Below are 11621 nucleotides of genomic sequence, written 5' to 3'. Positions count from 1 at the left end.
GAGAGTTGTAAGCACTTTTTTTAACCGATTTGAGGTATTAGTGAGAATCTGAAGCGGCAACGTGAATGTAACTTTCGAATTAAAAAGGAACCACTACAAATATTTTTGTGTGCTATTGTTCTTCGCGTTGTTGTGTAATTGGTTTTCTGATTTTAGGTTGAATTCGAGGATCAAATCCTAACATAGCTTAAACCTTTCTAATAAGAGAAGACTATTCTTTTGGAATGTTACAAAAATGACAAGAGTTTGTTGAGGAGTTGGATATGATCATCATATGGAGATTGTTTGGTTGCTTCTAATGAAAATTGGTGATGTGCTGACCAAGGAAGAGACTCATATTACCATGCACCTTGCCCTTGCTGAGGAGTGTCTTGAAATGGTATTTTCAATCCACTTCATTGGAGTCCATGAGAGCCAGGGAAAATTGGCCAAGCTTGATTATTGAATCTGATAATCGGAGAAGAAGAAGAAGAAGAAAGAAAAAAGAGACGAGAGAGAATCTTGATCGCTGTGAATCAGCGGAGAGAAAAGGAATTTTTTATTGATTTAATAGAATAACCAATATTCAAACATTAAATACAAAAGAGAAGAGTTAAGGAACGACATCATTTTCGTTATACTCATATGACAACAAACTAAAACAAAACGACAGAAAAAAAAACAAAAAAACAAAGACTAAAGCTTTAAATAAAGCGTGATGACCAAGCAACGACTCAAAGCTCCAAAACACCCCCTCAAGATGGACTGTAAATGTTCAGCAAGTTCATCTTGGACATGAGGCCTGACACACTGGTGAAGCAACTGGCTTAGTGAAAATGTCAGCAATTTGGTGCTGAGTCCTGATGGGCTATAGTTTAATGAGGCTCTGTTGCAAGTGATCTCGGACAAAGTGTAGATCAATTTCAATGTGCTTTGTCCGTTCGTGATATATTGGATTAAAGGCTATATGAATTGCAGCATGATTGTCACAATAAATCACCGGAGATAGCACTGGCTGAACTTGGAACTCCTTCAACAGCTGTTGCATCCAAATGACTTCACTCATAGCTGCTGCAAGGGATCTGTGTTTGGCTTCAGCTGAACACCTTGAGATTGTACTTTGCTTCTTGGACTTCCAAGCAACAAGAGCATCACCGACAAACACACAATACCCAGTCACTGAACGTCTAGTGTTCGAGCAAGTTACCCAATCTGCATCTGAAAAGGCCCTAAGTTGTATAGAGGAAGTAGATGGATAGAAAAGGCCAAAACCCGGATTAGACTTGATGTAACGAAGTATGTGATGGAAAGCTTGTTGATGCTCATCCTAGGTCCCTGCACAAACTGGCACAAAGATTTAACAACATAAGTGATGTCTGGTCGAGTTATAGTAAGATATAACAAACGACCAATCAATCTCCTATATTGAGTAGAGTCATCCAGTAAATCCCCACTTGTCATAGAAAAATTTATCTTTGGATTCATAGGAGTCCGAACTAGTTTGGAATAACAACATCAATAATCCATAGATGGACTTATGCAATTTGCAAACCATCGTAGTATGGCAATCCAAATTCACCCCCTGTGGTGAATAACCCATAGGTAGATCCATGAAGACTTCTTCAAAAAGGCCACCATTGAGAAAAGCATTACTGATATCTAGCTGAGATAAAAACCAGTTCTGAGTAGCAGCAAGGCTTAAAAGGAATTTAACAGTAACTAACTTAGCAACAGGAGAAAAGGTGTGAAGGAAATCAACTCCCTCTTTTAGAGTAAAACCCTTAGCTACCAGCTGAGCTTTTCTCCTGGCCAAAGTCCCATCAGAGTTCAATTTGTTGGTGTATATCCAACGACATTCAACATAAGTTTTTCCAGCAGGTAGAGGAACAATTGTCCAAGTATTATTAGCATGCATGACATCAATTTCTTCAGACATTGCATCCCTCCATTCCCGGTGTTTAACAGCTAGATGAAAGAACTGAGGAGCAGGGTGAGCTGAAATAGATAGAACAAACTCTCTAAATGCAGTGATAAATTCTCATAAGAGATAACAGAATCAAGATTATGCTTAGAAGTACAGCAACTTGCACCTGCTTTAATGAGATTGCAATGATAATCTCTGAGATATACTGGTGGAACATGTTGTCTGTTTGATTTTCTGATAGCCAACTCTTGTGGAACTGAGGCTTGAATAGAAGTAGTGTCAGTGGATGGTGGATCAAGAATGATATGAGTAGTTTGATCTCGAGTGTTCTCAGTGGTAGGGTCAACAATATCAGCACCATATTCCTTTTCTGAATGAGTATGAGAATCCAGTCTTGAATGTGGTATGTCATCATTAGACATGATAGGAACAGGTGTAGATTCAAAAGGATCTATCTTTATATCCTTGAGAGTAGCATCATGAAAAGGAAAAAAAAAATTTAATGGAAGACTACATCCTTGGATAGAAAGGTTTCTTTTGAATGAAGGTCCAAGAGTTTTTAACCTTTGACCCCTGGACGATATCCTATGAAAACACACTTACGATCACGAGGATCAAACTTTGTTCTATTTGCCTTAATAGTAGTGGTGAAACATAAACAACCGAAAACTCTAAGATTAGAGTAATCAACCTGATCTCATAAGGACTCTTATGGGATAAAATAGGGGAATGAGTCATATTTATGAGATACGTGGCAGTAAGTAAACAATCGCTCCAAAAATGGACAGGGATGTTAGACTGAAACATAAGAGCTCTTACTACATTCAAAAGATGTTGATGTTTTCTCTCTACAACAGAATTATGTTGTGGAGTTTCAACACAAAAAAACTGGTGAATAATACCTTGTTTAGAGAAATATTCAGCAAAGATTAAGTCACGTGCATTGTAAGATCTAAACATTTTGATGTTAGCAGAGAAAAAATTGGAAACATAAGCAAAAAACTGAGGGATAATAGCAAGGACCTTAGATTTATGTTTCATAAGAAAAATCCAGCAAAACCTAGAACAATCATCAACAAGAGTTAAGAAAAAACGATGGCCAATACGAGAAGGGACTTTATATGGTCCCCACACATCACAATGAATGAGATCAAAACAAGAATTTGAAATATTATTTGCAGAAGTAAAAGGCGAACGATGTTGCTTGTCAAGAGGGAAAACACAACAAGGCTGATTATCACTATCAGTTGATTGAATTTCTAACCGAATTTTGAGAGAAGCAAGTCTCCTAGAGGATAAGTGGCCGAGTCGTTGATGCCAAATTTCTGCTAAAACATTATTTATGAGGCTGACTAATTGATGATGTTGTTCTTGGTGAAGATGTACAAGTCATTGACACATCTACCCCTGCCAATCGTCTTCAAATGATTGGAATCCTGGATCATAAAAAAATCATCATCAAAGATAATTGTTACTTTAGATTCTTTAGTTAAGGCCTTGACAGAGATAAGATTGAACTTGAAACAAGGGACATATAAGGTATTGTACAGAATAAGGCCATTGCTTAATATAATATCGCCTATGAAGTTGACAGGGATAACAGTACGATTAGGAAGAGTAACATTGGAATTATGCAAACTCTTAGGTGGTGAAGAGAGTCATATCAGCATAGATGTGCAGTGGCTCCAAAATCCATAATCCAAGACTTAGAATCAAAATTGAAAGTAAGAGTAGAGTTGACCAAACCATATAAATCTGTTTGGAATGAAGTCATCTTGACCTCACCAGAAGTGCCAAGTTTGTTTTGAGATGAAGTTGAGAGTTGGTTGGAGATGTGGTTGATCAGCTGATGGATCTGATCAGCTGAAAGATTTGATGAAGAACTTGACGCTGAATTCTCAATGGTGCCTCCATGGCTTGGCCTTCAACAATACTGGCTTGAGTCTTGTTCTTGAATTTGTAGCCCGGAGGATAGCCATGGATTTTATAGGACTTATCCACTGTGTGACCTAGCATCTTGTAGTGAGTGCAGAGTTGGCGTTCCTTCCCTTGAACTTCTTCTGATCATCACAAGCCGTCATTGCCAGCGAGTTGGATTGATCATTGGAAGGAATCGCATCCAATGCAATTGATCTTTGAGTTTCTTCTTGACTCAGCATAGCATAGGCCTTTGTTATGGGAGGAATAGGTTTCATTTGTTAGGAATTCTTGCCCACGAGAAGATATTATTTGTAACTTCTCGCTGAAATAATTAAAAAAAAATAAAGTTTGACATTTATTATCTTTATGAGTTGAAAGCGATAGTATCTTAATCCAAAGATTTATCAAACATTTATCATTCCATAGTCTCCGTATTAAACTGAGTCGCATGCTGGGAATCCGAGTTCGGGCGGTGAACTAAAACATGGTCGACGACTGATATGCGCCTGGAAAGCCTTATCTAAAGTCATATATGTGGAACATGAGTGATATTTGATCACTCAGTGGGAGCATTATACCCTTGAAGAAGGTGCGATCTAGACAGCCTTTGGTTTGGATAGCTGCGTCGTTTAAGGACCGTTATGATGCACTAGTCGAGGCCGCTTATGATGGTCACAATGACACTTGATCTAATATCCTAAAGTAATCATGGACTTCTAGATCATGTTACCGGTTTCTTTGACTCACCGCGTTAAAGGTTAGTAAGACGCTGATCAAATAGGTGTCTTGGGAAGTCGGGACATGACTGTAGAAGAAAGTGTTTTACAAATACGGAATCCAGCTTTCCTGAAAGAAGATTAATGTTCTCTCACCTAATGGTTGATTCCAGAATCGATTGATTGCGCGCACTTCCGAAGTTGGCTTACGTTTGGAAGAATCTTTCGCTAGAGAAGCAATGGTGCTTAGGGCTTATATGTAATGAGAAAAGTATAACAGAACAAATTGACCTATCTCGATACGGGCAACACCTGGAGGGTCATGATCACGTACTGACTAAATCAGTGGACACTCGTTACGATGTGTAAATATAATTTTAGTATTAAAAGAGGGTTCAGTCTTGGATAACACGGCGGAGTACTGAGAGAGACTAGACAATTCGATTTGAAAAGAGAAAGGAATATTTTATCTTTTATCGAGATTGTTATATTTTGTCTTTTATCGAGATTGTTAGTAAGAACTTTCTGATAATAATGACTTCATTATTAATTTTCTCACATAGCTGTAATAGTGATTGACAACATTAATTCCAAAAAGGGTATTTTGGGAATTAAATAAATATTTATAGTAGAATTGTTTGTTTATTGTTGGATCAAGAAAAAAATCAATTAATTAGTTATATATTTATTGTTGGATCAAGTAAATAAATAATTAATTGGATTTAAAGCAATTGGGCCCAAGCAAAATTTGAAAGCCGGATATTAAGTTAAATAAAGCCATTTAAACGTGTAAGTATTGTTGCCTTGCAACTTGTATTCGTTCAAAACTAATATAATATTATTTTATTTTTTCTTTATTTATTTGTTGCTAAAATAAAGGAGAGAGAGAATATATAGGAAATTAGTTATCGTCCTATATTATCTCTTTATTTTATATTCTCTCAACAAATAATATAAAATTAAAGGAGAGAGAGAATATATAGGAAATTAGTTATTGTTCTATATTCTCTCCTTTTTATATTCTCTCAACAAATAAAATATTTTATACTATGGTATAAAATAAAATCCTAGATACTGATCTGACGGATGAGAGAAAAAGTAGGATTCACTAGTTGAGATCCTAGGGCTGAGATTAAATCCTACAGTGTGGACACAATAAAAGGAAATAATATATTATAGAATATTCCAGAATATCTCCTTTGGACTACTATAAATAGAGGACTGATGAGAGGAAAAAATTAACCTTTTTTTGCTAAATAGTATTCGACCAAGAAGTACTTCTCTCTCTCTTGGCCGATTGTCACTCTCTCTCCCTCTTCCTCAGGATTCCGTGATTCCAATCCTATAAACACCGTGTGATCTAAACTCGTTGTTAGAGATCACAAGTGAGAAACAGATTGTTGCCCACTCATATTTTTTACTCGTCTTGAAGATTACGTTTCGGAAGACTTTGGTGTCATCACTACGAGTCCAAGGAGTGAAGTTCAAAGGTCTGATCATTCCGGAGCTGAAAGGAAGAGGAAGGCCAAAAGAAGAGCAAAGCAGTTTCAGAAGAAAGCTTGAAGAATTCAGTAGCTGAGCCTAATATGTAAGTCTTCTATTGAACTCGTCTTTTTCTTATATGGTTGGTTGATGAAGTTTTCTTAAGCTCAGTTAATTAAGTAATCTAGATCTTGTTAATAACCATGTTTTAATTAGTTCTTGTTAGCGTAATTCTTATTTTTCGCATTTAATTGGTTATTTAAGGTGCACTAATCACCAACACCATTAGCAAGATTTGACCCCTAGCGTGAGTGTAGTTTTCGTTCAAACCCATGAGGAATTGCATCACGTACTCAGACTGAGCAAAGTCGATCATCTTGGCTTTTCCTCCACAGATACATCGACAACTGCATTCATGCTTGAAGTCACACAGCTCATCGTGCACAGCCTTCAACTTAGTGAAGTAAATCCCAATCGATTACTGATCTTGAGCCGAATTCACGAATTCGCGTCGGAGTTGAAAGATTCGTGGCCCATTGGACAGCTGAAATCGTTCCTTGAGATCGTTCCAGACACTTCTTGATGTTCATCCAAAGAGAATGCTCGAGGAGATTTCTTTGCAAACCAAATTCATGATCCATCCTGTGATCGTGCTGTTGTTTCTACTCCAAAGATGGAGAAGATCTGGTTCTTCTGGTGAAGGCTTGGTGATTGTGCCATCAATGAAGCCGAGTTTGTTCTTGGCTTCGAAGATGATCAACATCGATCTACTCCAAGGCATGTAGTTGTTTGAGCCGGTGAGAACATGCGAGACAAGACTTCCACCAGACGAGTCAGAGAGATGAAGATAGTACGGCGAGAAAGGATCTTCCATGCTTGACCTAGATCTGGGAATTCTAGATCCATGATTCTCCGTCGAAGTGGCTGATTGCCCCATCGTCATTGATGCGGTGAATCACAATGCTAAGAATCGAGAAGGAGAGAATTAGATCGGAAACAAGATTCTCAGAGATCACGGAATCGCTCTGATACCATATTGAATCTAAGAATTGGAGAAGAAGAAGAAAGAAAAAGAGATGAGAGAGAATCTTGATCGCTGTGAATCAGCGAAGAGAAAAGGAAATTTTAATTGATTTGACAGAATAACCAATATTCAAACATTAAATACAAAAGAGAAGAGTTAAGGAACAACATCGTTTTCCTTATACTCATATGACAACAAACTAAAACAAAACAACTGAAAAAAAGAACAAAAAACAAAATAAAAAAAAAACAACAAAGACTAAAAAAAGCTTTAAACAAAGCGCGATGACCAAGCAACGACTCGGAGCTCCAAAACTGATCACCGAGGCTTTGGCTCGATTGGATAGGGTTAGGGCGAGGGAATTTCAGTGGCACTGTGGCTTAGTTAATCGTTTTATGCAAAGAGAGAGCCGTTGAGGTTAGTAGTGATGGAGCCAGACTCCAATGTTACGGGATAATATGAAAAATAAATCTCACCGAGAGCTAATTTGTAGATTTTTTTAAAAATGTAAATAGAAAGGAAAAATAAATTGTAATAAAAATATATAAAATTATAAAATTACGGATGTACTTTTCAATTAAACATTTGTTATCGAGGATGAGTCGTTTGAGTTTCTCCCATATTATAATTAAAGTATTATAAAATGATGTGGTTTTGGAGACACTTACTTTGACCTCCATTTAAGCTGGTTTTTTTTTAGGAAACGTCGACAGTATAGAGCAAATATATATTAAAACCATCCTTTAGATGGTGGGAGGAAAATCGTGGTCACAAAAATAAAGAGAACGCAACTTAAGTTGGTCGGAGACAGTGCCCCTAGTGTATCATCTTGACCTTGCGGCAGCGAATCATCTGACTCGACTCGGCGGTGACAAGCCGAGTCGGACATGATCTGGATGAGCCTCTACAAGGTAAGGTTAGGGACGGAATATTGGCTTTGGAGGACTTGATGTAAAGCTCTGTCCTCGCCATCTTTACTACCGGCAAATTAGATAAAAGAAAATACGTGTGTATGTATGAGAGAGAGAGAGAGAGAGAGAGTCAAGGTTCGATGACGTAAACAACCACGGGGGCCAAGAGGTTGAGATGGAGGTCGAGATTTGGGAATAATTTTTATTTAATTTTGCTCCTTATTTTGAGTTTATTTAGCACTCTTCAGTGAAAAAATATATTTATTCTTGACTTAACACAAAATGTCTATGATACTCATGAACTCCTCTAGTTCGTAGGAGGATTTTATGTTGGCTCGTCGGTGTGTCAAAGTTGAAGATCAGCTGTACTTTCAGCTCGTCGTCCAACGAAGATGGAAGTACGGCCGAGAATTTCAACGAGAGCGACGAAGAAGAATATGTGGATTTCATTTTTAATATTTATTTTTTATTTTTAAATTTAATATAATATTAAAGGAACAAAAAAATACAACTCTACCCATAATTTCTATTAAATATTTAACGGAAAAATGATTTATGAGAAAGCTCATAAATACATGACAAACGGGAAAAAAATGCAAGACAAAGATTGTTACATGTCCTATAGTCTAGGGGTAAAAGTGAAATTTATGCTATAGTATATTTTGTTCTTGTCTTTTTTTTTTTCTGGATTAGTATTACTAAATTATTAATAATTATATATCGATAATATTAATAAGAGTTCATTATGTATATAACCACATTTACAATTTGATATTATTAGATAGTTAATGTTTCATAAATTTTAGGTAAATAACTATTTTCGTATATTAACAGAAGTAAATCTTAAGTAAATAGTCACTTTCGTGTATTAGGCCATGTCATCTTTATGTCTATTACCTAAGATTTACGAAACATTGGCTATATAACAATTTCAAACGTTTTAATTGACTAATTACCTAACTTTTTGTTTTAATAACAATTAAATAGCTTAAATGCCTTGCATTTATTATTAATTTAATATGATAATTAAGAATGTTTTAGATTAACTGTGGGCCTCAAAAATATTTTAAGCGCAAGGCCCACACAATAGTTGAGCGGGCTCTTTATAAAGAAACATAGGAAGGCGTTGAAGTAGGACTTCGTTTTTTCCATATTTCTTGGGACTTTTGTTACCTTATAAATACAAATACAAGACTAAGACCTAGGTCCTCGTCATTAAACGTAAATTCTGTAGCCTGATTAATATTCAAAGCCACGATAACAGGTTTTCATTACAAAACATGAAGAGGAAGAGAGTCTCCGTGAATGATCTTCCTCATCATTTGGAGGAACAAATTCTGTTGAAGTTGCCAGTGAAGTCTCTGCTCCGATGCAGAAGCGTTTGTAGCTCTTGGAATTCTCTCATAACACGCAAGAAGTTCGTCAGCGACCACCTTCAAGCCAACATTCAAAAAAGCAACTCCGCTTTCTCTAACCGCAATGCCTCTTCTTCGGTCTTCGAGTTACCGAACCCGTCGCTGGTCTACGACCTCGAATTCGAGCAGAATCGAGCACTATCTCTAAGCAACTTCGAATACAGCTATCACGTAATACCCGGATTCGGACGCCGCTTCGGATTTTCAGTGCTCGGCTCTCACTGCAACGGCGTCGCGTGCGTGGTCGATCGATCACAGCGTCGTGAGCAGCGAGTCGCGTTCTACAACCCGGCGCTGAGACAGCACGAGATCGTCCGAGCCCCGTCGTCGTCCAAGTTCAGCAGCTTCGGCTTCGGCTACGATCACAAGACCGACGACTACAAGTTCGTCGGGATTACAAGGGACAGCGCCGAGGTGTACGCTCTCCGAACCGGCCTCTGGAGAGAAGTCAAAGCCGAACCGAACTGCTCTATTCGCTCGAAAACGAGCGGGGTGTACGTGAAAGGCCGTTGCTATTGGCTCGAGAACACGAGCAGGAACATCCTCTCGTTCGACATGTCCGACGAGAGTTTCGGGAGAGTCGATCTTCCGCGGCGCCAGAGCCAAATTGGTTCCGGGAAATGGTTTGAACACAGCCCGAGACTGATCGCTCGCGGCCCCGACTCGCTTGCTTTCGTCGTGGACTCTCCCGTCGAAGCCGCCGACTATAGGCCTTGGATTTCTTTTTACGAGATGTGGGTCATGGACGTCGGAGATCGCGGCGGTTGGGCCAAACATTTTAGGATCGGGCCCGTGTTGGGAATCGCGAGGCTGAGGCCCGTTGCGTTTTGGAATGAAGAAGAGGTGTTGATGGAGGGTGAGGAGGAATATCGGGTTTTCTCGTACAGCCTCCGCACCGAAAAGCTGACAGAAATTCCCGACCGGGTAGCGGTGAAGGGAAGGATTGCTTTCTATAGTTTGTATGTTGAGAGTCTAGTTTCGGTCAAGCCCGAAAAGGAACAATGATCAATCATAAACAGAGATTACTCATTCTTCTTCTTTTAAGTGTTGCTAAAGTCTTGTATTTTGCGTTTATACAAACAGATTGGTGTTACAGGCATTACTGGTTTATGATTTTTCTTTATAATTTTGTACCAATAGATTGGTGTTACAGGCAAATAGTTGTTTCCCTTTTTCTTTTACTGTTTCTTTGCTTTTTTTTTGTATTATTTAGGTACGGATTAAGAAATTAATGAATGAGAATGGGAATTCAAAAATTGATGAAAGAGTTTAACAAAAATATATATATTAGAAAAACAGTGCCTAATTTATCATGTCGACCTTGAATCAGTGGTACGTGATTTGGAAGTCAGAGCCATGTATTAAAATTGTCTGCTAAACCGAGTAAAAATATACTCCTAATGAAAGAGAGGTGATCAACAAATATATATTCATATATTCCTAAGCCTCTCTGAGTTATGATGGAAGAGAGCTAGAGAGCTTCATATCAGTGCTAATCTATATGATTTTGTTTTAGAGTAGAAGAGCGTCCCATTCCTTGTTGAACATTGAAATGTCATGGATTTTTATTTCGAAACGTGTTGTATTTAATTCAGTGACGAATTCTCAAGACTGGAAATAGAGTAAAGAAAGAGAAATACATCAGCTAAAATCTCAAGCCTCGCGCATCCAATTCTCTTTGAGAAATTTCAGTTTCTAGACCTAAAAACAATGAAAATACAAGATTAGACTCATTAGTTTAGTAATATCTTAAATTGGACTTTTGGACATTTTCGGACAAAAATATCCTTGAAATTCAAATAACTCATATTCCTCTTATTTTTAAATCTTCTTCATCACAATTCTTGTCACTTTCGAATTGGTTGCGCTAGGATTAGAACTTTCGGTGATCGAGCTCGTCGGAATGTGTCGGAATCCATCGGAACTCGTCGGAACGTGTCGGAATCCATCTTTGGAGGTGAATTTTTTTTTTTAAATCTGGGAATTTCCGATGAAGATCATCGGAATCCATCGAATTCGGTCGGATCCGACTGAATCCGATGGATTCCGACGATCTTTGTCGGAATCCATCGGATTCAGTCGGATCCGACCGAATCCGATGGATTCCGATGATCTTCATCGGAAATTCCCAGATTAAAAAAAAAAAAAAAATTCACCTTCAAATCTCATTCAAATCAACCTTTAAAAAAAATAAAAAAATTCACCTCCAATTCGGTCGAATTTGGTGTGATGGGTGTTGAAACTCGTCGG

General features: G+C 37.9%; 1 protein-coding gene across 1 annotated transcript; it reads left to right on the top strand.

The window, feature by feature from the left end:
- Positions 1–9236: 9236 nt before the first annotated feature.
- LOC149402984 (F-box/kelch-repeat protein At3g23880-like) lies at positions 9237–10376 on the top strand. The gene has a single exon (XM_089608592.1). The coding sequence runs from the start codon at positions 9237–9239 to the stop codon at positions 10374–10376; it is 1140 nt and encodes a 379-aa protein (XP_089464718.1).
- The last annotated feature ends 1245 nt before the right edge of the window (positions 10377–11621 follow it).

This window comes from Urtica dioica, chromosome 3, assembly GCF_054948205.1.
Source record: "Urtica dioica subsp. dioica isolate 48M chromosome 3, U.dioica_male_clone48M_v1_H2, whole genome shotgun sequence".
Taxonomy (NCBI): Eukaryota; Viridiplantae; Streptophyta; class Magnoliopsida; order Rosales; family Urticaceae; genus Urtica; species Urtica dioica.
This window is presented reverse-complemented; position numbering and strand designations above follow the sequence as displayed.

What these genes read in the sequence shown, in the direction of transcription:
- LOC149402984 (XM_089608592.1), top strand. Translation starts at nt 9,237, where the DNA reads ATGAAGAGGAAGAGAGTCTCCGTGAATGATCTTCCTCATCATTTGGAG.